The following is a 27,011-nucleotide window of genomic DNA, read 5'->3' as shown; positions in this document are numbered from 1 at the left end:
GTCAAGTCAACATTATCATATTGTTTGTTGTGTTACAGGAGCTGCAGCATCAGCAGCAGGAGTTGGAGGATCTGAGGAAGGAGAACGAAGAGCTGAAGCAGGCTCAGGGTCAGGTCAGTGAATATCTGGCAGAGCTGGAGACCCAACTGCAGGAGAGAGATACTGAGGCCACGCAACTGAAGGAGGAGCTGGGAAGACTGCGTCGACTCAGTCAAGTAGGAAATCTCTTCATAGATTTTTACATATTCATCCATAATATAATGTAGCTTTTTTTAAAGGAATAGTTTTACCTGAAAATAAAAAATTTTGCTCCAAACCTTTTTTCTTTTCATTTCACAAAATGTTTGGTTTATATTCACGTTGCCCTTTTCCATAAAAAGAAAGTGATTAGTGATTAGTGCCAATCAACCTCCAAAAAGGAGCAGCTCTCACAATTAAACAACTTATGCACTATATTTCAAATATTCTTGATATGTCCTCATCTTCTTGAAATATACTTCAACAACAAGCTGGATGTCACATATTCACATTCTTTCATGTGTATTATCAGCAAAAATGATTCAATTGCATTCAATTTGGAAGCACAGCTTGCTCCTTAAACACTACCATTCAAAAGTTTGCAGTCGACATGAACAAACAATGAACAGCTGTATTTCTATTAACTAACATTAACAAAGATTAACAAATACAGTAACAAATGTATTGCTCATGGTTAGTTCATGTTAGTTAATGCATTAATTAATGTTAACAAATGAAACCTTATTGTAAAGTGTTACCATTAATTTTTATTAAAAAAATACCCCAAAACTTTTGAACAGTAGTGTACTAGATTTGAATATGTGGAAAAGTGAATAACTAAAATTTGTTCCACACACAAATGGCTTTAAATGACTAGGGATATAATATACTTGTAGTGAACTTTTTAAGTGAACTATCCTTTGAAATTTTAACATTTACGTTTTCTTGCCTTCCACATTTACAGATGGAGCACTCAGCTCTGCAGGCAGAGCTGCAGAAAGAAAGACAGGCAAAAGAGAATGCTTTGGCACAGATGCACATGGCTGCCGACAGAGAGCTCGAGAACACGGAGCTTCTGCAACAGGTCAACACTCTTCAGGTGTGTTACTGCACATCAGACCTCATACCAGAAAATAAAGCTCAGTCACTCAGTCCTTTATAAGTATGGGGAAATTCTTGGAAAGACCAAAGGATGTATAACTGAAGTGCAGAGACCCCTCAGCTCATTAAAAACCTTCTCACTTCCTGTAAAAGTGTACTGTACATTCTGCTGCTTGATGATGAATGAGAATCATTCAGTAAGACTCACGTCTCTGAAACCCTGGCTGAAAATGTATTTCACAGGAGGAGAGAGACAGTCTTAAGGAGAAGATGGATGCTCTTCATGGTGATTTAGAGCAGGTTAAGGATGAGCTTCTTCGCCCTGAGAATGTGGCTAAACATTTAGGAGAGCTGTCAAGAGCCATAGCTACAGGACAAGAGGAACTAAGGTATGATAGATTCTTATTATATGTTTTAGCAGATTACAGATGTGTCCAACAGATTGTGAAATGTCTTTGTTATCCCATCTCTTTGCAGCTTTGAAGACCTCGGGGAACCAGTGAACAAGAAATTCATAGAGCTACAACAGCAGGTGCATCGTGTAGTATCTGCAGCTCAGAGAGATAGACACGAGGCCCAGCGTTGCCAGGACAGACTCGCTGGAGAAATGGTTTTGCTCAGAGAGAGACTTAGGAAGTACCAAGAGAGATACCAGACTCAGGTGAGCATTCAATTCATCATTATTTGAAATATCATCAATCAGATGCTCACATATTCCAGTATAATGTCTTCGTATGAAGTGATGCTGATCTCCCTCTGTTTGATTCCAGCAGGCAGCAGAGAGGTGTGGTGAGGAAGCGGAGCTCCATAGGTTGAGGGAGGAGCTGGAAGATGCTCATGAGCAGCAGTACTTGATGCTGAAGCGTTTAGAGGAGACCGAAATCGATAGGGACCGTCTGCTTGCTGAATTAGAAGAACAAGATAAACAGGTGCCAGAATGAGATTGATTAACATATTCAACATTTGAAACCTCTTTTGTTAAATTTGCTTGCCACCTTCTTGATTTTGTTCTGTTTTGCTCAGTTTTGAGATTAAATGCATAGTTCAGTCATGAATCTCTTCGAAGTAGCTGATTGTACTTCACTCATGCCGGTAGCAGCAGCATGGCAGATCCATTTGCCCAAGGCGTTTCCCATTGTGAGATACATTTGAAAGAGAAACATTCCTAACAATAAAATGCTGTTAAATCTATTGCCAAAGTTGTCATGATTGAGATACTTTCAGAGCTTTAATCAAAATGTAATGTTAGGTGTAGGGAACCTTGGCAAGAAAACTTTTTTTTTTACTCCTCGACCCTATGGACAACTTTAAACTGAATGAGTTTATAGTCACCAGTGCCTTTATATAAATGGTTTATTTTCAGTCATCTATGAGTGATTTATAGATCCACAATTGACCTAAACTTTTTACTTTGTAAGTAATTTACTTTGGATATTGCTTTAAGCAGCTCTGTATGTAATGGTTTGTTGTTTTTCTAGATGAAAGCCGAGGAGAGCCAGACTCAAGAGCAGCTGGATTCTCTTAGTCTGGAGTTGCAGGCACTCAGGCGATCATTTTCCTCTGCTGACAGAATGGCTGCCGAACAGTTGTCTGCAGCTAAGGACAAACTTCACTCTCTTCATAGCACTATAGAAAAAATACATCTGGAGAGAGCAGCGGTAAGACAAAGTGCAGGCTACTTGGGATCTTTTCGGAGCAGCATCAATGTGAGAAAAGTTCACTAATGATTATGTGTTTATATGCATGTAGAATGCAGAGGAGTTGCAGAGCACCAAGTTTCAGGCTGCTCAAGCCATTCAGGACTTGGCTAGTGCTGAAGCAGAAATCCAGGTTCTCCAGAAGCTTTTGACAGATAGGGTAATGTATCTGCTCAGAATCTTCAGACTTTAGTCTTCAGTTTTATCTTCCTTTCAAATAATCTCTGACATTTTGGGTAGGATTGGCACATTTTGCCCCGTAGTGGTAGTCACACTGAACTGTTGTGAATAACCCTCTGCTTATTCTCTATGGTAAAATGAATGAATAATGAATGTATGAATTTGTGCACACAGAACAATTACTGCCAATACATTTGAAAGAAAAGCATAGTAGGTTTTCTAGAGCTATTCAGCGTAAATAATTATAATAATTATGTGTAAGTCGTCAAGTCACTTTTATTTATATAGCGCTTTTTACAATACAGATTGTTTCAAAGCAGCTTTACATTGATAACAGGAAAATAATGCAACAAAGTTTGTTTCGGCTGTACTGCAGATCTAGAAGAAAATAGTGTCATAGTCCAGCTTTAGTAAGTTCAGTGATGGTTCATTTTAAAGACCTTTATAATGCCTGCCTATTTTACAGAAATAGTGTTTAAAGGATATCAGTTTAGTTAAAAAAATATTTGTATTTCTCATATCATGCTCATAGTTTTGATTAGAATGCATCACATCTTGTCAGGCAGTCGCATATGTTCTAGCTGCAAAAGTTAAAATGCGGTATTTCAGTGCACCCGAAGCGCAAATCGAAATATCAGAAAATTCTACGTACATATATCATTGGAACTCCATGTAGCTCCTGTACTACTCTCATTTGGAAATTGATGACTTCCAGTATCTCACTTGCCAGAGATTTAAATTTGTTAATGCCCTGTCCCCATTGTACATTGTACGTTAATGCATTCCCTGGTTTCTGTTGAATGAAGGTTCATGAGACAGATGGGAATCTCCGCAGTGTCCCAAACTCTAGTATTCAACAGCAAGAACTGGAAAGATTAAACCAAACTTTGAAAAAGCAACAGGCTCAAACCAAACGTCTCAAAGATCAACTTGCACAATCCAAAGAAGGTTTGTTTGTCATCCTTCCATGGTAACACCTCGCAAACACCCTAGCATCATGGTGCTGTGTTCTGTGGCCAAGCAAGCACCATGCACATTTCCTTCAGTGCAAAAATAGACTTGTTATATATTGTGGTTTGTTTAGCTAACAACGGAAATCTAGAAGAACTGCTGGAAGAGATTGGAGTCCTGAGGGAGACTCTTCTACAGCAGAATAACTTCCTGTCCAGTTTAGGAGATCCCCTGCCAAACACAGGATATTGGTACTATGTTCCATCAAATCAGAATGTAAGAATCATGTTTTAAAAAATGTTCTTTTAGCATTAGAAAAGGAATACTCTTTTAAGTGTATTGTATTATAATCAGCATGTTATTTGTCCTCAGGCCCCTAGTTTGGGATCTCAGGGCACACAAGACTCAGGATTGGACTCTGTGCACCTTCAGTCACCTGAGAGAGGTCGACGGTCCGGCCACAGAGCACACAGGGAGAGAAGACCTCCTGTTAATGGAGGATACTGGGTCTACTCCCCCCATCCGCACGCTCATGGAAAGAGAGGCAAGTGCCACAGTCTTTCTCTTCAACATAATCATGGTGATGAATATCATGTCAAAGCTTTAATATTTGTCTACATGTTTCCTCAGATGCTCAGATGTTCAGAGACAGTGGAAGAGAGAGCGATATGGAGGGGACACGTTTCACGCCTCCATCTGGCTCTGCTGGATTTACTCTACCGGATGGTACCGCTTTTCCCCCCGGTTCATTTATCTACAGTCACCCTGTACCTGGCCTGCCCACTGGCTCAAGTACAGTCCTCTGTGGGACGCCTCCTGATGGAGCCAGACTGGTGTACGGACTTCCTCCCAGCAATCTTACTATTCCTCTGGTGCCCAGTGGGACGCTGCACTGTAATGTGCCAGGACATCAGGACTTGGTGAGAGATTCTAATTTCAATTATTAATTTATTTTAACATTACATTTTTATATTGACAGTTATACTAACACAAGATTATATTACAATATTAATCAGAATTTGGTCATATTCTGATTATGTGTGCATAATGTAAGGACTAAAAAAAAACAATATTACGAGAAAATATGAATAAAAAAACTATATTATATTATATTATATTATATTATATTATATTATATTATATTATATTATATTATATTATTAACCAATTAATGTCCAAATGAGATCAGAAGTAGCACAAACTTTTGCAATGATATTTAGCTAATTATATTCTTGTGTGCTATTGTTGTTGTTTTTTGTCACTATACTACACTACTATTCAAAAGTTAGGAGTTAGTAAGATGTTAAAGAAATTAAAACTTTTATTCAGCATGGAATAAAAGACAGCAAGTCTTTCGAACTTTTCTATTCATCATAGAATCCTAAAAAAAATCACAATTTCAACAAAACATTAAAAAGCAAAACTGATAACATTAGATGCTTTTTCACTATCGAGCCGAACGGTTCCAGTTATATTTCCTGGACGTGACGTCACGTCACAATTACAAACCATTCTTGACCCGGAATTCTCAGCACGGTTGGCTGGTAGAATGCATGTAGTGATTGATATAGAAAGCAACTATTGATATAAAGTTTCTTGAGCACCTAAGCATATTAGAATGATTTCTGAAGGATCATGCCCATACACAAAAGATATATATTTGAAATATATTTTCAGAATATATTTTGAATATATTTTTGGAATATATGCAAATATTCGAAATTGGCCCAATAAATATATTTTAGTTAAATATATGTAAATATATGTTTTATTTTTTTGAAAATATATTTTAGTTAAATATGTCAATATATTTATGTCAATATATTTACTAACAACATATATGTTCATTCATTCATTCATTCATTCATTCATTCATTCATTCATTCATTCATTCATTCATTCATTCATTCATATATGTTTTAACTTTTTAATATTTTTTTGAACATGGTGTATTGGATGTATATGTGTATATAATGTATATATTGTAAATGTATATATTGTATATAAATGTACAAAAAATTTATATATTGTGTATGAAATACTATTATTTGAATTATTTTTACAGAATTGAATACAGTTATTTAATAGTGTGTGTATGCAGTGTTAGACACTGAGTTCTATCTATTGTTTAAGTGTACTTCACTTTTGGAGTGTCACTGTTATACTTGCATCATAAATATTGTGCATATTTTCAATATTTAAATGACTTCAGGAAAGATGTCAATAAAACACAACAATAAATCTAATAATTGCACTTAGTGTTAGGTACGTGCCACCTAATATGGCTTAATAGTCCTAGGAAAGCAACTATCTGTCATTTTACATTGCAGTCATTTAAATGTAAGTACAGTATTTATTATAGCTGTGTGTCATAATACAGTAGTGAAATATGGTAGCCTACTGTTGTGTATAGGGGAAAAGGTAGAGGAATTACTATGATCAAAATAAATTTTCGACCCTTTTTTAGCAAGCTAAACATTTTATGACCATATATTTTGTCATATATTTTACATTACATGTCATAAATGTAAATATATTTCACACTTAACATCATATATTTTTGTTATATTTCAGAATATATTTCAAAATTATAAATATAAGTGAACAACAATGCAAATATATTTCAATGTATTTGGAATATATGGCACATATATTTTTGACACTTTAAACTTTTTCTGTATGGGTGTGATACTGAAGACTGGAGTAATGGCAGCTGAAAATTAAATGTTAAATGTAAAACAAATGACATTTTCAAATATATTCTAATAGAAAACAGTTATTTTAAATTATAATAATATTTCAGTATTACTGTTTACTGTTTAGTAAATGCATCCTTGGTGAGCATAAGAAACTTCTTTCAAAAACATGATAAAATAACTGATCCCAAATGAATGTATGGTAGTGTACATGGAAATGGTCTTAATTTTTATAAGATAAGTAGTTTTGGTATGTGTTTCAGGAGCGAGATCTGAAGAAGGCAGAGCGTAGGCTGAGAGACGAGTGTGCTGACAAAGTTCACACTAAAGAAGAAAAGCACACACTGCAGGAAAAAACAACAGAGCTGCAGCAGGAAATCAAACGTCTGCGCAGGAAAATCCACACACTGCAACGCCACACGTCAGTGAGCATGCTAACGCCAATATATCTTACTCAATATCAACTCAGTAAAACACACAGCATCTCTGAAATGTAAACTACATGTTATGGATTAAACTGAATATCTAGTGCCTTTCATTGTTTTGGTTCATCAGGAGTGGGCTGGAAAGCACTGTATTGCATGCAGAGGAGGAGCAGTGTTTGCTGGGAGAGGTGGAGTGTGTGGAGAAGACCCTGCTGAAGCGCAGAGCAGAGCTCAGAGAAGCTGACAGACTGCTTCTAGAGGCTAAGACCGAGCTCAAAGACACTCGAGCCAAGGTCCGACACTAGTGTTCCTCACTGTTGTGTAGCCACGCTATTAAATATGTTTTTCAGTAGGGGCCATTCACACAGAACGCGTTTTTCCATTCCACTGCGCTACTTTTCCATTGTTTATCAATGTAAACACGTGCTAGACGGACGTGTTTAACCGTTGCGTTTGCTTCTTCCTGTCTTTTTCTGCATTTTGTGCATGATGCGCCATTCTAAAAACCCGCCGCTCAAGTTAAAATGAGTTAAACTTTTAAAAAACACATCTCCAGACCTTTTCGCTCCACTGACCTGCTTGAATTGTGTGAATTGCCCCTTACAGTAGTCCAGTATAGGCTATAGCTCACGTCCTTCCACTTTCCTATCAATTCTTCAGTGTCATATACAGTATATAAAGATGACAAAAAAAGTATTTTACAAAAATCACTGATTCAATCATTGTCCCCTGCACAATAAATATTTAGCTACATACTGCTGTTTATCACACTGTTTTAATTTAATTATACAAATTAAGGCCTTTATTAGTTTTTTAATAATTTAGTGTTTATTTATATCAATTAATACACTACCATTGATAGGTTTAGTGTCAAATAAGTCTCTTTTTTGTTATAGAGAAATTAATACTTTTATTCAGCAATTAAACTGACAGTAAAAAAAAATTTCACAAAAGATTTCTATTTCAGATAAATGCTGTTCTTTAGAAATTTTTATTCATCAAATAATCCTAAACATGTATTATGCTAGGCAGCACAACTGTTTTCAACAATGATAATAATAAGAAATGTTTATTGAGCAGCAAATCAGCATATTAAAGTGATTTCTGAAGGATCATGTGACACTGAAGACTGGAGTAATAATGCTGAAATTCAGCTTTGACATCACAGGAATAAACTACATTTTAAAAATGATAATTATTAAATAAATGAAAATATTAAATATAAATCAGTAATTATTATTTAAAAGAGTAACTTGACTGGTTACATTTAACTACATAAAAAATGTTTTAAAGTAGCTTCCCTGACTTTGGGCTTCTTAAATATTACATGTATACGTCAACTTCCAAGTAGCTAATGAGCTAATGCATGTGGGTTTGCAGACTAAAGAGAGCGTGCAGCACTACAATGAGGCCAGCGTGCGAGTGGAAGAGACAGAACGAGAGCTGGTGGAGATTGAAAAGAGAGCTCAAGACAGCGCCACAAAGCTGGTCCGAACCAAACAACAGCTCAGGTGAACACAAATACCACACATTGATTTTTATTTTTACTTATTTCAGTTCTGAATCCTTACAGCTGCTGTGAATACGTCATAAGTGAACCAAACAGAATTGCAAAAATAACTACACTTTTCCCATCTGCTATTTTTTAGACAAAAAGGTAACATGATGTTGAAAGCAAGTGTTTACACTTTTTGGGGAAATCAACCTATGAATGGTCTACTTATAATTAAAGGATTTTAACAGCAATTTAGCTCTTAAGGCTGTTCTAGAATTCTGCATCAAGTTTAGTTTGAGCTGGAAAACTTGCTAATAGCAAGAAATGAGACATGTAAATGTGCTACTAAAGGAATCTTCAAGAGGAGGTTAAGGAGCTGCAGAAAAGGAAACAGGACCAAGAACACACTCTGAAAGAAGTAGAGGAGGTCCTCGCATGTCAAGATGCAAAGTTTCAAGAAGTCAACAGAAAGCTGGATAGAGCAACTGACAGGTGCTACAACTATAATTTCAGTAAATCACTGAATGCAGAAAATTTCTCTCCACTGAACTGTCTGTCTCTTGTATACAGACTGGAAACTGTTGAGAAAGAGCTCAGAGAGACCCAGATCCTGGAGGTGAAACTCCTACAGAGCTGCAGAGAGACAGAAGACAGCCTAACACAACGCAAAGCAGAACTGGACAAATTCAACACTCAGGTGTGTAAAGAAGCAAAACGTATTGTTCTTGACAAGTACAGCTCTGAAAATCACCACTCAGTATCAACTAAACAATACCGTTCAAAAGTTTGAGGTCACTAAGATTTTTTTTTAACATACCAAAATAGAAAAGATTGTAGATTGTAATTGTGTTTCACTATAAATCGACCCAAAACTTTTGAACAGTATTGTGTAGCTGAAAAAGTATTACATCAATGTGACTTTGTGGGTCTCTCGTGTTGCAGCAGGAGGAGCTGTCTTTGCTGGACAGGAAGCTGGAGCAGTGGAAACAGGAAGAGGAGGTGTTGAGAGTTAGTGTGGAGCAGCACAGGCAGGGCCTGTTGGATGTTCTCAGACAGGGAGAAGAGGATGCCCAACTCTTACACCAGCGCATTCAGGTTTTTACATGCACAAAATATTGGTGCAGTGTGGAAATATTTAGGATGAATATTTATGAACGGTCTGGATATGTGTAGGAACTCCGTGTGGATGTCCAGTCTCTGGCCGTGCAGAAAGGAGAGCTGGACTCTCAGCTGTCCGAGAGGAAAGCCAGACTGGTGCAGTGTAAGAAAGATCAGCAGCAAGAAGAAGAAACCCTGCAGAGCCTTCGTTCAGCCATCAAAAAACACACAGCAGGTCTGTTACAATAGAGTTTGACATGTCATGACATCAGTTTAACATAATTTGACATCGGTCTTAAACAGTGGTGTGAGTGGCAGACGAGAGGTGGAAAGGGGGTGTTTTTGGAAACTTGTTTTCTGGCCAGTTGACGGAACAGTCACTTTCCTTTGAGAGCCAATCCTCTGCTGACATTAAAATTTTAAATAGTCAAAAACTCACCACACCTTCAAAAAGTCCAAAACGAGGTGCATAAACTGAAAAGATCCAAATAGACAGATCCAAATGGAAGCCCACACACTCTTAATAGTGAAAAGAAAGCCACCAAAAGCCACTGCTTTACTGAAAATGGCAAACGTTTCAATCACGTGACCATTCAAATTTGACATTTTGACAATTTTGGTCTGGTTTTCTGTGATGTATTGGTAATGTATAAGAGATAAGGTTATCCTGACATATCCATATATAAAGTTAAAAAATAAAGAACTACTGCTTGTGGTGCAGAAATTGACCGATTACAAAAATAAGTCTGAATGAATGAAAAAAAAAGAATCGTATCCATTTGGCTTGCCCAATTAATGTTGAGAATTTGTGTGTTTAGAGCTAAGGCATGTGTTAGAAATGGTCCAGTTGGAGACTAGGGAATTAGAGGGAGTGAAGCTGCAACATAACCAGAAACTGGACCAGCTCGAGAAGAGCCAGGAAACTCTTCTAGAGGTCAGTCCTAAACATTTTTCCGTCTTCACCTGTACTGTCTGCGCTGATGTTTGATGTGAGCTTCCTCTGCTCAGGTGCGCGTGGATCTGCAGCATGTGCAGCAAGAGCTGCAGGAGCAGCGTGGGGAGGCTGAGAGACAGATGAACCTGCTGGAGAAAGAGAGAACAGAGCTGCACACCCTCCAACAGAAGAGCTTAGACCTGCAACAGCAAACAGACAAAGAGAGGAGCAGCCTGCAGGAACAGTGCAGAAACCTGGAGGCCAGACGCACACATGCTCACAGGTATGGAAAATTCAAATAAAAAAATCACATTTCTTTTGTCTGTACAATCTTTAGAGACTTTTGAGTCATATTGGAAAGACTGCTATGTCAATATCTGATGATTATTATCATCATCATGAAAATTAATATGATTTCAGATTTATCCACCTCTAAATGCCTCATTAGTTAAAGTCTAACATAACAATGGTTGGTCGATTTATGTCTTATATTTTTATGTCGATCAATCACTTACAACGGGGTTCCTTAGTGTCTAAGTGGGCAGTTCTTGTCCAGAATATCCAACAATACCTATATTTTCATCAAAGTTACAAATTTAATTTAGCAAACCAAAAATATGCCTCATACCCACTTAGCTTTAAATCTCAGCCTTAAAAAAAAAATCATAAAGAATGACTTGATGAGTTTTATCTTTATGGTGTGGCTGAAATTGATTGTTTTTCTGTGGTTATTGGATGAGAACAAAACTCCTCAGCATTAAACTATAGAATGATTCTGTCTACTAAGTGCGCATGGCTACTACATCACACATGTTCCCGCCCCCCACGATCAGGGCACAAAAATACAATTACAACTTAATTTTGGAAAAATACTTTGCATTAAAAATCTTTATATTAACTGGCTTTCACAATAGTACAGTAAATGACAAGCATATGTAGTCTCCCAGTGTTTACATTAATGGTAGTTTAGTCTTAAGTGATTAATTTACACCAAAACAAAAGCTAACATTGTACACCTTTCTTCTACCCAAAACAATATTTTTGTCTTACATTTCATAATGAACTCAGAGAAACTCAGTGCTTCCTCGTTTTCCATCAGTACTTTTTCGTGGATTGAAGTGTGTGCAAAGGATTATGGGTGGATGCGAAGGATACACTTGATGCATCCTTCAAAATGAGCTGAATGAAGGACATGAAATTTTCAAAACGTTCTAATTAAGACAGCCTTCGGCGCCACTTGATGATGTGGCAGCCATCCGTTTGAGAAGCACCCCTAGAAACTTTCAGTCAAGTATGTTTGGGGCAGGTTGGCGCTAAACACTGGCCCTCCAGGAGCAGGATTGGGCATCCCTGAGCTACATGATGACACTGTTTTCTGCAGAGCTGCTTTATAGCTTATTCGACTTGAATTGAATCAACATTAAACTGACTCAAAGTGAATAACGGTACTATTGTCTTCTGTGGAGCAGTTTACAGCTGAATTGAACTCATTTCATAATTGATGAACTTTACACAGTTATTGAACTGAACTGAATCAACACTGAACTGACTTCAGATGAATGATGTTTTTTTACAGCAGAATTTAATTCTGTTTGCTTTATTGATCATTATTTTCCTGTTTATCACTGTAAAGCTGCTTTGTATATCTGTATTGTATAAAGCACTATATAAATAAAGGTGACTTGACTTGGTTTCAGGTGTTTGGAAGCAGCAGAGACGAGGGCGAGGGCAGCAGAAACAGAGCTTCTCAGACTACAGACTGAGCTGGACAAACTACAACAGGAGCAGAAACACGCACATGATCTGCGTCAGGAGATCAGCAGAGACACGGCAGCCGCGCAGCAGCAGCATGAGGGTATCCACTCAACAGCCTTACTTTAACATCAGCTGTTGGTTTCATGCACTGTGAAAATAAACACTCTGAAATGCTTGTTTTTACCCACAGAAGAGTTGAGCAGACTGAAGAAACAGCTGATGGAATCTCAAACTCAGTTAGATGAGATCAGAGAGGTGAGTTTACAGCAAAACGCTGCATATCTATCTAGCGGTTTTCATTTAGCCAAAAAACTGAAAATAGTTTATTTAATAATCAAATCAAATAAAAAAATTGTATAAACAATTTAATATAAAAATGTGTATATAAAAATGTTAATTGCCCATTTTTATAGCAACTTTTTAATGATATGATTGTTTCTGTTTCTTATTCATTGACGTTTTTCCACAGTTGAAACACCTTTACGTGCCTTTACTTGAAACATGATACAATTCAGTTGGTTGTACTTTTTCTTTCAACATACCTTCTGATGTTCAGTCATGTTTATTTCGTGCTGATCTGTTGATAGAATTTGAAAGCTGAGACGTTGTTTAATATCAAAAGTAACAGCACAAAGTCTATTGTTATTAAAATGAGAAATCCGTAGTGTCAACCCAACCCTAGCACAAAAGACATGTTTACCGGTTGTAGCTTATGCACGTTTTGTGCACTAAATAGATACGACAGTCAAAACGCACTATCAGAAAAAGCGCTAATTAAACATCACCATTTCGGTTAATGATTTAGACACTCAAACTGAAATTTCTGTGCATCACTATATAGCATGAAAACTGTTTCTCTTGACTGATCATGTTTAGGAGGTGAAGGCTGCGACACGGCAGCGGGAAGAGCTTGTGAAGCAACAAAAGGAGCAAAAGGCTGGACTGCAGGAGAAAGAGGAGAAGATCAGGAGGAGACAACAGAGACTGGACCGACTGGGGCAGCAGCTGGAGGAGCTCAAGGCAGAAGTAGCCATGAAGCAGACACAGCTTGAAGAACATGAAAAGGTGAAGCGAGATTCTATCTTTACCTTTGAAACTAGATGATGAACGTTAGACGTGTTAGAGGGACAGTTCACCCAAAAATGAACATTATGTCATCAATTACTTATCCTCCAAAAAGTTTCAATCTCAGTTTTCAATTATAAAGTACTTTATTGACATGATTGTGTTGACATACAATATTGTCAACGCATTATATGCAAAACAAGTAATGACAAGAACAAGAAATATTTGTATTTGTTAACAAAAACTTGTTAAGTTAATGTTATTCATTTATAAAGCACATTTAAAACGGCCTCAAGACTGACCAAAGGGCTGGAAAAAGGAGCGACAATTAACATATATTATAAGCTAAGGACCACAAATGAGTTTTAAAAAGAGATTTTAAAACTGGTAAAGAGGGTGCTGCTGTAAGTTGCAATCAAGGCCCCACCACCGAAAAGGCTCTATCTCTGCGTTTAGCCTTGAGCAAGGGACTGTCAGTAAGTTAAGGTTACCGGATATTAAACTTCTGGGAGGGTTAGGGACACAATAGATCAGTAGTTAGGAGCAAAGTTATGTAAACAATTATACACAAATAGAATTTTAAAGTTGATCCTAAATTGGACTGGAAGCGGGGAGCTTGCAAAATGGTGTGGTCACAGTTGCCATTGATTTTATTCATAAGTCATTTTTGTATAGGTTTCCTTTTGTTAATAAATAACTTGCTTTAAAAGGTTGGCTTTCTTGTGTGTCCCAGTTTTGTTGCGTCCCTTTTGAGCCACAGGGCGTAACAATTATATTGATCAAGGCAGTAACTGGTTTCTGAGGGTGTGCAGCTGAAAAATGAATTTTGCTTCCCCAGTAACATCTGAATTTGATCCGTTTCTTAATAATTGAAAAACTGTTGAATGAGGTTACAGAGTTTGTCAAAGTACTTCTCTCTCACCTCTTTTTGAACTTTGAGTTTTTTGCCTAAAGGACTTTCAATGGAGGGACAAAAATCTTTCAGGTTTCTTTGAAACTATCTTTTGTGTTTCGAAGTCGAACAAAAGTTGCGATCACATTAGAAAATTTTGCTGGAAAAAGTATTTCGTCTTTTGTTAACAGTGAAGATGTATGATGCGTTGAATTGCGTTGGAAATTGTTTTGCCCTCACACTTAATTCCCAGCCATGTGGATTCAACAAAAATTCATTGAGCAAGGGTAACTGTGACCACCCAATAAGGGTTTGACATGAGGGTGAGTAAATGATGACCGAATTTCCATTTTTGGGTGAACTAACCTTTAAAATCATTACCGGTATGTCTAAAAAATGATTTAGGTGACCATTTTCTAGGAGTAATGAGGTCATCATGTTTGTGTCCTGTGGGTAGATGGTGAGGGTACAGCAGCAGCAGAGCACTGATCTGGAGCAGCAGCACAGGCTGAAGCAGCAGAAGCTGCAAGCATTAGACAGAGCTCTGGCCCTGAGGCTGGACCGGATGGAGCAGGACACAGTCGCAGAAATGGACCTGCAGAGGGAGCACAAACAGTGCACTGCACTTCAAGAGCAGGTGGATGAACTGGGTGAGCTGCATTACCACGTGTTCCCTTACGTTTAGCCTAGCGCAGAGTGACTTGCCTTTAAGTACTGAAGTATGAGTGTGTATTCAGAGCAGAGGGTGTGTGAGCGGGACATCAGACTCCAGCATGCTGTTGAGGAGACCCATCGCCTGCAGGAGGCTCTGCTGTCTGTCAGGACCAGCGCTGAGGGACGTCAGGAGACCCAGAGGAACCACAGCCACACAAACAGGCAAAGACTTCTGGGAGTGGAAGAGGTGATTGGCAGAAGGACCCATTAGTAATTGCCATATACTGGCAATTTAATGGGCACTGGAGCTGTTGCCTAGTGCTATAGAATGCCAAAATTTAATTCTGTCCCCCGTCATTCCAAACCTGTACAGCTTACTTTCTTCTGCGCAACATGAAAGAAGATATTTTAAAGAATGTCTCTGTTTTCTTTCATTATATGCACGAAAAATATCTTTTAATGACATTTATTCCATTGTTTTAGTATTATTTATATACTTTTATAGTACTTATATAGTTATTTTTATATTTTCAGTTTTCAAGTTATAGTAATTTTGTGCTTTTGAAATTTTTTTATATTTCTATTTACCTTTAAATTTTTAACTTTATTTCAATTTAATTTTAGTACTTTGACAGGAACATATATATTATTACATTTTTTAAGGTTTCAGCTTTATTTTTCATAGTTTTAGTTATTAATAACAAGTAAAATATTTAAAAAACTTGGATAAATGTCTTTATGATAAAAACGGTATGATACCGTTGTAAATGGGTACATTGTGCTGGCTTTATTTTAACATTCCTTAATTTTACGAGGTCTTTAGTCAGCTCCGGCTGTAAGTTTTATTATACTTTATAGCCGACAGACTAACTTGAGCTTGTTTCAGGAGCGTGTGCGGCTCCAAAGAGACCTGCTGACTGTGGAAAAAGCTGCTCAAGAAAACCATAAACAAGCCAGAACGCTGCAGGAACAGCTCAGCACAATTTCCCAAGAGCTGCTCTGCCTCAAAGACAAGGTACAAACAGAAAATAGCATTGTAACACACACCACATCTGTTTACTGTTATAGATCTGTTGCAGATAAACGTATTAGTTGTACTTGTTCTACTTGTTTGGGCTGTAACTAATTTTGCAGCACATGTGATGTTACTGTACATTGTTATCAGTGAGATATGAGAAAGATGAATGACTGTCATGTGCCTCTCTCTCAGCTGCAGGGCCAAGAGGAAGGAGTTTATCGGCTATGTGAGATTAAGGACAGTGTGCGCTCTGTGAGATCACAGATGAAAGCGGAGATAGACAGTGGGGTGAGGGAGCTGGAGTCGCCCTCTAGTGCCTCCTCAGACACAGACAGCCTGAAAGAGAATCATCCTAGTGTTACGCTCTCCTTGGGGAATCCAGCATACAACACTAAGGTGAGGCTTTTCATATGCACCTCTTAAACAAATGTGTTAGAATGGGAGATAACGGTGTAAAAGTGCACAGATTACTCTAAAGCTGTGGTTCTCAATCAGGGGCCGGGACCCACTAGGGAAACTCAGCAAACATCTAGAAGGCCTCATGATGAATTAAATGATTTAAAATAATGGAAAAATTTAAATTCTGTCATAATTTACTCACCCTCATTTCAAACCTGTATACTTTTCTTTCTTCTGCTGAACATGAAAGAAGATATTTTTAAGATTGTTGGTAACCAAACAGTTTTGGTTCCCATTGACTTATATCTACAAAAATAAATAAATAATGGAAGTAAATAGGAACTAGGAATATCCGCAGTAGTTCCACAGAATAATAAATGATCAAATATTTTTTTGGGGCGAACCATCCTTTTAATTTAATTGTTCCTTGAAGAACCAGGTTCCCCACTGTCTTGGTAAACCTGGATATACTGTATGAGGAAGGCTAATTCTAAAAGTGTGACTTGTACACCTGGTAAATTAATAAAATCTAAAACACAGTGGGCATTTTTATAATGAATAATGAATTTTTTACTAGTTTACTAGTTGAGCTTTAAAATATTTTATCGGGTACAATTTGAGTAAAAAAAAAATATATATATATATATATTTAAAAAATATTTAAATAAAATCCTTATCCTTAATCCCAATTGAAAGAGTCACGTAAATTCATTGGTTAAAAATAGTGCATTGCAGTAGAATAAGTATAAAAGTATAACAGAAGTATAAAAATTACATAATAAAATGTTTTTTTGTTTTTTTTACAGAAACAAGGACTTGGTTTAAAAAAAGTTTTGAAAATAAAATAGGGGGCCTTTGAATATTGTTGTGGATATTAGAAGGGGGCCTTGGAGTGAAAAATGTTAAGAACCACTGCTCTTAAGTAACATTTATTCAGCATTTTATTACTGAAAAGTCTGATTATTCTATCCATGGAACACAGAGAATATTATTCTTTTTATCCAAAAAGGATAAAGCACCAGAAAGTAGCTCATATGACTTGTGGGCACAATCCATTTTCTTTAGCTCTTAAATCTCTTTCTGCTTCTGCAGTTTCTAACCTGGCACATTTGCAAACTCTGTTTTGTTAATCAGGAGTTGAGATGCAATGAACGGGGCTAATGTTGATTATTTTCTACAAACAGGATGAACAGTGGCGAGGGGAAGCATTGAGGGAAAGACTAAGGCAGCAGGAGGACCACCTGAAGGTACAGTTAAGTTAACCAGGATCTCAATTGCTGACCCAATTCAGAGTCTGCATCCTTCGAAGGCCGATTGCATCACTACGGCGCGACAAAGTCCCAATTCGAAGGCTCCTTCAAATGCGCCCTCGAAATGTGCCCTTCGTGTCCCGTGAAATTATAAAACAGATGGACCCTTCGTGGCTTTGCATACCACAGAATTATTTGTGCGCCAGTGACGACAGAATTTTTTTCAAGAAATTGCCGAATTACACTCTTAAATGGTTTTGGGTTCTACTTACTCAAATGATCTAGATGTGATTTTTATATAGTTTATTTATACTCTTTATTATGTACACAAATGGATCATGGTGACCATATTTAGACAGGCTGTGAACCCTGTTTTGTGTTTGGGCAGTTGAATATAACTTTTAAGTCCAGTACAAAAGTTGCTGCCCCACGTCAACGGCAGCTGTCACATATTCTAGGCGTCAATAACAATCCTCCGTAGGCTAGACTGTCCCATGTAACAATGCTCGGGCAGACCTTTGAAGTCCGAGTCCTTCGAAGGATGCAGCCATTGATTTGGGACACAGCCAATATCTTGATCATTTGATAAGGCAGGGGTGCCTGATGAATAAACGTTGCGTACGCGCAAAAAAGGCATTGAAATGTCCGTACACATTTTCCACACTTATCGGGATTTATAAAAAATAAATAAACTAGGCGTATATATATGTGCGTACGCAGTCTTTTACTGGAGTGAGCGAAGTAATGAAGAAAAATAATGATTTAAACTCGGTTTTACAACTGATATACACATTTAGATGAAATATGACACTCTCATTAATGGAGTTAATTACTGAAATTTCATGAAATCATTATCCAGAAGTTAAAAAAATTTTTTATTAGTTTAGATAGAAATATTTGTAGTGGATGCGCTGCTTTTGAACACTTTTCCTGTGGCATGATGTGTTTTAATGTTTAACTACAGCATGGATTGCTTGGCGCATGGTAATTCCGCTTTGAACTGTGTTCTAAATAGCAGATGTTCTGAGAAAAAACGTTTGTGCGGATAATGATCAATGATGCACACTTACTCCGTCTAAACAGATGGCTTAGCAACATAGACCGTATAATGACAGGCACTGAAGGACTCGCTCGGTGATCGAACGGTTCACTGACCAGATTGAATCAGTCCGGTAACAGTAGGTTGTAAAACCTCTGCTGCACGCAGGTGCTGTTGGTGTCGTGCACAGACAGACAGTAGCCTAATGATAATCATTTTCGGGGTCTTCCCAATATTATGAAAAACACTATTGTATTTGAAGGGAACGATAAGATATCCACGTTTATTTTTATTTTCTAATGTTTTTGTCAGTGACGTGCTGAGTCAGACAATTATTTACACTGTAAGTCTATTTCCATTAAAAATATATAAACCATCCCAAAATATGTATTCCTTATAGGCAAAATTGCATACATTTGATTTGCTTATAGCAATTAAAAATAGCCTACTATTTGGCCTGTGATTGAGAATAATTCTTCTCTGAAATGTATTTTATACAATATTGATTTATTTATTGTAAAACAAGGCAAGGATACTGAATGATTTTTAGTAATGGGATGTGACAGCACGTGGTCCTTATCTCATATTTCCCTAATGTCTTCTGTTAAACATGGTATCACGTGGATGGGAGGAGACGGGTGGATGTTTTAAAAAGGGAATTTTGCACAGGTTCTGGCATACACACTTTTAGGATGAAATCTATGGAAGGTTTTATACATGAGGCCCCTGATCTTTGAGGGCCACTATCCTGCAGAATTTAGCTCCAGTCCTAATTAGGCTCACCTGAACCAGCTAATCAAAGTCTCCAGGATTACTAGAAATGTCTAAGCAAGTGTGTTGGGGCATATTGGAGTTAAACTCTGCAGGACGTTGGCCCGACACCCCTGTGATAAGGTAACGCACTTTATATTATTAGAATTTGATTTAGATTTTGTCTGAGAAGATTTGAAATCTTAGGGCTGATTTGAGTGTCTGTCCATGGTTTCCAGGTTCAACTGCGCAGTCGCATGTTCTCCCAGCAAGAGGCTCTGAGTCAGCGCAGACTGCAGACTGAAGGCAGCATTCAGGGTCTGCGCAGACATGTTGACAAACTGGACCAGCTCCTTGGCAACTCTTCCAAAGACTCCTCTTATTTGAGTGACCTGGAAGCCCTGCCAAAACATACCGATGTAAGGGATCAGAAACAATGGTCCACTGGCACTTCTGTATTGACATAATAATTGCATATACTGAATAGTAACCATGCAGCATTTATAAAGAAGAAACTATCTTCCATTATTGGATTTATGTAAGCAGGTAATTACAGATGAGTTCAGAGGAGCTGTTCGATTAAACCCCACATCTACAAGAAAAGGGCAAACATTGAGACAAATCCACAAGACAGACTGTTGAGACTCAACGACTTCCTCCTTTGGTTAGGGCAGAGGCTGGATGTTTAAACCTTTCTGTACAGCACAAAAAAAAACTGGTTTTGGTTTCCACATACAAACAAGGAAACTGAAGCTTAAGGGAAAAAATAAGATGGTGAAAGTTCATTCTCTACCTCTTTGTTGTTGCTTTATGAAATTATTAATGACTGTTACATGTCTTTTGTTCAATTGCCTTTTGCTCATGTTAAAGTAGGCAATGTCTTGTGAATGTTTTGTTGGTGTTTACAGTTGAAACAGATGCAGGTTTCATCATGTGATGCACACAAAAAAGGTTGTGCTCTGGAATGAGTTTCATTTGTCAAAAATGATCTTGTATTCGAAACCATGATATGCAGAGTGTTTATTACAGCACTTCTCTTTATATAGATTGTCTCGAATCAAATACTTTAATTAAAGCGAGAATTGCACACAAATAGCCTCGTTTCTTGTCCAGTTTCTCATGTTCCAAGATGTCTCTCACTATTGCTCATATACAGTTTGATCAATTGTATATGTGGACAAAAACTCAGTCTAAAGTATTGTCTTTATTAACATAATTACAAATAAAAGTCACTTACAGTCAGAAGACATACTTGAGTTCAATAGCAGATTAATTTTTGCAGATGTCATTAAGATGTGAAAAAGCAAGACAGTAAACACAAATTAAAAAGGGATTTTCAGTTTACAAAACATCTAAAATCTACTGTAATACACAAATTTTATAGAAAAATCATATTTGGAGTGCTTGTTTTTGCCTTTTTATCGGTCCACTGCAAATGTGCATCTATGGAAAAAAGAAAACTGCTGGTTGTCGCATCAGCCCATTTAAAGTTTTCTTTTTTTTTCAAGATGCTGTACTAATCAGATCAGGGCTAAATTTTCCCACAATGATATTTCTCATGCTGTGGTGGCCTGTTCGTTACATATTCATAAATTGTAGGGTTTTATGAACTCCCTTTGGATTAGGGGAAAACCATGATGCCTGTTAAAGCAGTCACATCGTGCATCATGCTTAAGCAACCTTCAAGAAACTCAGCTCAGCGCAAAAGATGACCAGTGTTTGGAAATCAATTTAATGGAATGTTTTGAAAAGGCAAAATCTCTATTACAAGTGAATCGCTGGAATTCTTTCGATAAAAGCTACATGAGGATTATGAATAAAAAGGGCAGCACATCAGAGTGAACAGAACAGAAGCAAAGCATAAGGCAACTGAAATTATCAATGTAAAAACAATATGAATATCTTGATATGATGACAATTTGCAGGGCCTGAAGATTCGGTACATGTTTCTCCTGCTGGTCTGTTTCTTAAGCTACTGTGATGTTGAAATATTTACAGACGCTCAAAAACAGCCCGAAAGGGGATCTGAAACCTTGTAGGCTTAAGATCTTAACACAAAACCAGCTCCAGGCCCTCGGAAAAAAACAAATCAAAACTGCAAAGTGCGGAAAACATTCTTCAGGACCTAAAATGTGTCCCAGCCTCTTCAATATATTACTATAACAGTTACTATGTTAAAATAACTGTCTGAAACGACCAAAGCCATAGCTGATTTTTTTTTTTTTTTTTTTACAATGGACCTTCCATTGAGATTCTTCTCAGAACAATACTAATCTTGTATAGTACATGTATATTATTTCCTGAATAGGTACAAACAGGGATAAATATTTGGTGATTGGATGTGAACTGCAAAAACTCTAATTTAAAACAGAATACAATATTTCAGTTTTAGATTTTTAACAAAATGTTACATACAATGTTGATGCATGTTCTCCTGATCACTTCAACACGAATAACGTTTGCCAATATTTCCATTTCATTTACATTACTCTAGTATTCAGACAGCCCCTGTACATGAGATGTTTAGTTTATAGTTACGCACATCACATCTGTAAAGGATAAACCCAGCATTTCTTCAGTTTATCGACAATCATCTTCTCTCTTCAGGATTAGTGTTCAGTGGAGGAGCCGTCCTCCCTTGAGTGCTTAATGGGAGCACTGGGATGTGTGCGTATGAGAAACAAGCAAAACAAGTGAGGGAATACAGAGGAGAAGGGGAGGTGGGAAAGAATAGAGCATGAATTATGTTACACCTCCATCACACAGAGCCATCTGGCCCCAGTCTCCATGAGCAAACATACTGGAAGGGGAAAGACTTTTAGATACAGAGGGAGTCAGAGGTGGGATCTGGGAGGGGAAGGAATAGAGAAACAGAGAGTGAAGTCTCCATGGTCATTAACAGCTGCAGCCCTCCTTCTGAGGCTGTGCATCACTGCTGAGCCGCCCACCCTGGGGGGCGGTAGGCTTGTGCTGGACCCCTGACTCGGCCGCGTTCAGGTCCAGGCTGCCGTCTTGAATGTTCTGGTAGATCTTCTTCGCGGCTTCAAGGAAAGCATCCTCCACATTCTCACCTCTGTTGGATGGACATATGCAGAGATGCTAAAGAGAACTGAAATATCACACTGGGAATTTGACAAATTACGTGCGTACGCTCTGATGGCAGATGTTCTAAAGGCCACTTACGTTTTTGCGCTTGCCTCAAGGAATAACAAACCTGTTTGAAAAGATTGTAGTGAGTGTGGGATGTCTGGCAATGTATTAGCCTTGAAGTCAATTCAACAGTGGACCACTTTATCATTTGGATCTGAGCTATTCAGTTAACACCACCAATAAATGGACTAAAAACCATTCCACCCCCACAACAAAGTACAATGAATTAACATTTAATTTAATATATTAAATTTACCCCAAGTCGTTTTGTTATTCCAGAAGTTTTGTTCTATATTACAGAACTGTATGTTCTTCAATAAAAACAATAGTTTTTGAGGGAAAATAGAAAGAAATATGATTTTGCATTTTAATTTTAAGTTTAAAGATTCTTTAAAGATATTAATAATCATTTATTAATTTAAATTACAACCACCTTACCGTTTTCTTCAGCAAACTGTTTGGCCTCTTCATATGTGACATCACGTTGGGCTTCTAGGTCTGCTTTGTTACCAATTAGAATGATCACCTGAGGAAAGATTTAGATTGTCTTGCACAGGCTCAAGTTTGTTCTTCATGCAAACCACATCTGCAGTTAAAATATGAATGAAGCCCCAACACCATTTTAACAAAATTGAAAAGCATCATGTGTACCAAGTTTGGCCTTAAGTTATAGTTAAAACGGAATGAACTTACAGTATTGGGGTTGGTGAGATTCCTGGCATCAGTCAGCCAGCTGCTAAGGTGGTTGTACGTGCTTCGCCTGCAAAAACAAACACGAATCACATATTTTCCTTGAGGCTTAAATAATAAAAAGCGCAGTTCAAAAGATAGTATTGAACATGTAACCTCAATGCGATCAGAGTATTGGTCTACCTGGTGATGTCATACACCATGAGGGCCCCGGCGGCTCCTCTGTAGTAGCTGCGTGTGACAGCACGGAATCTCTCCTGCCCTGCCGTGTCCCAAATCTGAAGCTTCACCTTCTGCCCGCTCACTTCAATTATCCGTGTGCCAAACTCAACACCAATTGTATGAGGACAGTCAGCCATAACTAAAAAGATACAAAGTAGAAGTTATTCAAGCAATGAAGAGCTTTTTTTGAAGTCTCCTTGTTTAAAATGAGGATATAATCAGCATAAAAAGGATAACATATATGTGGTCAAAAATATTTAAAAAAAATGTATACTAAAATTCTCTTTCAATACTATTTTTTGCAATATCTATACATCGCTCTGTTGCACTGCGTGTTTCAGAGCGTGGCACTGTGTTCTTACACACGAGTAGCTCATGATCTGGAGTTTTCAGCATCTCAGAGCAGCTCGGTTCACAGTAAATGCTGCAAACTCCATCTTTGCATGTGCTCTGATTTAACATGCATTTGGGAATGCAACATGCGGCAGTTATGCTTTTGCACATTAGCGTAATCTCCCATTTTTGTGGACAGATGATTGTAGCATTTCAACTAGATTTGTAATTGGAAGTGTTAGTAAACCTGTTGTCACAAAACTTTAAGGGCTTCCCTACAGTTCTCCGTCAAAATAAAATATTTGATTTTTATTTATTTATTTATTTTTATTCTTGCAAGTGAAGATATTAAGGCTATGTTTACATGACAACGTCTCAGACAAATCTGAGATGTTTTTCCTTTGCATACAGATGAGAACATTATCAAAGCGATCCCCGTACACACAGATCCATATAAATGACAAAAAATTCCATATTATGCATGCCAGGCCAGTAGTTGGCGATGTCACTTTGTAAAGTAATACATTTGCATATTAGAAATTCCAGTATCATAACAAAAACGTATTTAGTATTAGCCTGTGCCTCAACAAACAGGTGCAGCAAGCGATTTATGAAAAACGCTGTTGAAAAGTGGATCGAAACAGCACCAAAACACACTTGTAGCCAATCAGCAGTAGGGGGCGTATCCACTCATGATGGGGGAGGAGAGAGAGCTCAGTGACAGTCATGTGTAAAAATACAACAGAGGAAAAGGCTAAGGGAATATCCCTTTTAAAAGAAGGGTTATGTTCAGACAAGAGGTGGGACCCGTGTTAATATCGGAGAAGCTTTCTAACGCTGGAGAGACCTTAAGGTGCGGGAAGGCCTGAAAAAAGATGCCGAGGTTGCTTTATTTCTTCTCGATACACGAATAACGTTGGTTTTGTTGTGTTTCACAGAACTAAGGTATCATGTCTTTTGCTTGAATATTTACTCATGTGTCATCTTCGCTTGTTTGTTCATTCGCATTATTATTATTATTATTATAAGCCTGGAACATCTAAACCTCCTCCACTGCCTGTTTCAAGCATTGTCAATAAGTGTGTCCGAAAAGTGAGATAACACTCCTAATATTATATGTGTTTTCTTTTGGTTCCCCTATGTCACATGTGTAATATATTAGTTACTTTGGACTATCGTGTTATGTAGGGACCTGTTCATGAAAACTTTTTTTGGGGGGAGTTGGAAGGGATGACTTTGCAATTGAAGGAGTAGAGGAGCTAAATAACAATTAGACATTCGACCTAAATTATCATAGTAACACTAATTGCTTTCACTTATTGATGAAATCATACCCTCGGGCGGCAGGCACAGCAGATTCCGTCATAGCTGTTGCCTGTGTTGCACTGCGTGTACATGAATGTGGGGGCGGAGGCATCAAGATAGGGGTGTGATCCTTTTGGGGGTTTTTTTTTGGGTGATTTAAAAAAAATCGCTTACTGCATCTTTAAGGATTCCTTGTTTTAGTGTAATTGATACCACCTTTGGCACTTACATTTCTTTTCTGTGAACTGGTGGAGTAAACATGACTTTCCAACCCCCATGTCACCTATACACAACAAATAATCACACACATATATGAGCCAAACGAAACGTCCAAAAAATAATTAAATATTATGGACCAGATAGATAGATAAAAAACAGTGTATTGTAGAAAACAAACTGATCACTTACCAATAATGATATATTTGAAAATATAGGAATAGTTATATGGTGCAGTCGTCATTTTTGCACTGGAAAGCAGAAAGAAAAATTATACAAAGCTTAAAATGACACTAACACATAAACAGTCGAAATAAATCAAATATTCAGCATTCACAACAACAAAATGAAACCACACTGGCAGCAATCAAACAGCGCTCAGCTGACCAAATGTCCTACTATTGTCTAAAAGGCACATTTCCCCTTTCCTCCATAAGATCACCAAACCTCGGTAGTGAGAGATCGGGACAAAGCAAATTCAGGATAATAATGATGTATAGGTGACAAGCAAGCACGATAGTTATGTTAATTGAAATGTATACAGGCAAAGAGTAACGTGACACTGAGCTAAAGCAGCATAAACACTGCTGCAGCACTACAATCAGCCAGCGCCATGACTGACTAATCAGCTAATCACACACTCCTGTCAAAGGTTTCACAGCTATAAGCTAGACCACACCTAATATAAATCACTCCAAAGTAATGTTTTAACCCGTATGTCAGCGACCCTTGCGTTTCCGTGTCGTATTTTAGACGCTAAATGTGTTAATGTTGAGCATTAAAGAGCTAGTTAGCGTTAGCTGACCTCGCGCTGAACCAAACCCAGAGATGCTAAAGCTAACAGCTACTCCCAAAAATGAGGCACGTAAAGCGTTAAAAACCGTGTCAGTTGTTAGTATCAAGCAATTCTGAAAACCAATATGGTGAAAATGATCTTGTGATGTGTGTATCCTTTACCTAAAATATAAATTCAAGTGGTTTTTGGAGGTTTGGGTTGGTTATCGGCGAGTGTGAGCCGTCCGGTCGCTTTCTTCCTCTAAAAGTGCTGCTGCGATGAAAACAGTGAGAGCAGCGACTTCTACTGGAGCAACAATAGCACATACACTCACCTCTACTGAAGATAAAACTGGCACACACACACACCTCTACTGGACCAACAGTGCTTCCACAAAAATGGATGAGGAATCGTCAGTTCAGAGAAAAAAAAAAACATTACAAAATAATATGAGATCAAATGGTATTTAATCAACAGCTTTTTCTAAAATTACATTGTCCAACAGAGAAACTAGCATAAAGGGAAGACGCTTGGCTTTTTGTCAGAAAGCCAAAAAGTGTATTTTTCCAGAATTGTCAGGTCGAGGCAAGTTGCCACGCGTTTTTTAAATGTTATAAATATAATATTATTTTGTAACTTTTAATTGTAGAATGTGTTGGCCTGGGTAATGGTTTTATTATTTTTGTATATTATCTTGTGCATTTTAGCTATGTTTCATGAAATGTAATTGCCCTGTGCATGAATGCCAGACTAAGACAAACGTATTACACGCCATTTTAAACCTTCATCGTCATATGGGCAATGGCACCTTACACTGCTTTATTACGACTGGTGCGAATGCGATGAAATGCATTAACAACTGAATCATTGCAAACATTTAATGTGCATTTAAACCTAAAATAT

General features: G+C 37.6%; 2 protein-coding genes across 4 annotated transcripts in view; one reads left to right on the top strand and one right to left on the bottom strand.

Moving 5' to 3' along the window:
* The window catches only part of cntrl (centriolin), a 40,440-nt gene extending 19,933 nt beyond the window's left edge, over positions 1 to 20,507 (top strand). For both annotated transcript variants that reach the window (XM_084412853.1, XM_084412854.1), the window contains 30 exons: positions 39 to 215; positions 983 to 1,117; positions 1,363 to 1,508; positions 1,597 to 1,780; positions 1,890 to 2,048; positions 2,598 to 2,777; positions 2,869 to 2,976; positions 3,803 to 3,944; positions 4,081 to 4,223; positions 4,320 to 4,491; positions 4,578 to 4,867; positions 6,907 to 7,064; positions 7,199 to 7,361; positions 8,449 to 8,579; positions 8,915 to 9,055; positions 9,134 to 9,260; positions 9,506 to 9,658; positions 9,737 to 9,896; positions 10,480 to 10,595; positions 10,670 to 10,878; positions 12,293 to 12,450; positions 12,541 to 12,605; positions 13,227 to 13,415; positions 14,765 to 14,957; positions 15,045 to 15,208; positions 15,848 to 15,976; positions 16,172 to 16,375; positions 17,563 to 17,625; positions 19,657 to 19,836; positions 19,964 to 20,507. In XM_084412853.1, coding sequence (XP_084268979.1) covers positions 39 to 215; positions 983 to 1,117; positions 1,363 to 1,508; positions 1,597 to 1,780; positions 1,890 to 2,048; positions 2,598 to 2,777; positions 2,869 to 2,976; positions 3,803 to 3,944; positions 4,081 to 4,223; positions 4,320 to 4,491; positions 4,578 to 4,867; positions 6,907 to 7,064; positions 7,199 to 7,361; positions 8,449 to 8,579; positions 8,915 to 9,055; positions 9,134 to 9,260; positions 9,506 to 9,658; positions 9,737 to 9,896; positions 10,480 to 10,595; positions 10,670 to 10,878; positions 12,293 to 12,450; positions 12,541 to 12,605; positions 13,227 to 13,415; positions 14,765 to 14,957; positions 15,045 to 15,208; positions 15,848 to 15,976; positions 16,172 to 16,375; positions 17,563 to 17,625; positions 19,657 to 19,836; positions 19,964 to 20,059 — 4,635 coding nt within the window. In that variant the 3' untranslated portion in view covers positions 20,060 to 20,507. The remainder of the gene's footprint in view (positions 1 to 38; positions 216 to 982; positions 1,118 to 1,362; positions 1,509 to 1,596; positions 1,781 to 1,889; positions 2,049 to 2,597; positions 2,778 to 2,868; positions 2,977 to 3,802; positions 3,945 to 4,080; positions 4,224 to 4,319; positions 4,492 to 4,577; positions 4,868 to 6,906; positions 7,065 to 7,198; positions 7,362 to 8,448; positions 8,580 to 8,914; positions 9,056 to 9,133; positions 9,261 to 9,505; positions 9,659 to 9,736; positions 9,897 to 10,479; positions 10,596 to 10,669; positions 10,879 to 12,292; positions 12,451 to 12,540; positions 12,606 to 13,226; positions 13,416 to 14,764; positions 14,958 to 15,044; positions 15,209 to 15,847; positions 15,977 to 16,171; positions 16,376 to 17,562; positions 17,626 to 19,656; positions 19,837 to 19,963) is intronic.
* A 621-nt stretch (positions 20,508 to 21,128) lies between these two features.
* On the bottom strand, positions 21,129 to 26,418 carry rab14 (RAB14, member RAS oncogene family). Of its 2 annotated transcripts, none has more exons than XM_084412863.1 (8): positions 26,291 to 26,418; positions 25,526 to 25,584; positions 25,347 to 25,400; positions 23,441 to 23,618; positions 23,261 to 23,327; positions 23,006 to 23,093; positions 22,601 to 22,631; positions 21,129 to 22,490 (listed from the first exon to the last, which is right to left on the bottom strand). In XM_084412863.1, the coding sequence occupies exons 2-8, from the start codon at positions 25,575 to 25,577 to the stop codon at positions 22,313 to 22,315; spliced, it is 648 nt and encodes a 215-aa protein (XP_084268989.1). In that variant the 5' UTR covers positions 25,578 to 25,584; positions 26,291 to 26,418; the 3' UTR covers positions 21,129 to 22,312. The 2 variants fall into 2 exon arrangements, with proteins under 2 accessions (XP_084268989.1, XP_084268988.1); XM_084412862.1 differs by lacking the exon at positions 26,291 to 26,418 and adding an exon at positions 25,733 to 25,881.
* Positions 26,419 to 27,011: the final 593 nt, after the last annotated feature.

This window comes from Rutilus rutilus (assembly GCF_951802725.1).
Source record: "Rutilus rutilus genome assembly, chromosome: 7".
In the NCBI taxonomy this organism is placed as follows: domain Eukaryota; kingdom Metazoa; phylum Chordata; class Actinopteri; order Cypriniformes; family Leuciscidae; genus Rutilus; species Rutilus rutilus.
The sequence above is the reverse complement of the archived record's forward strand: the minus strand, read 5'-3'. Positions and strand labels throughout refer to the sequence as shown.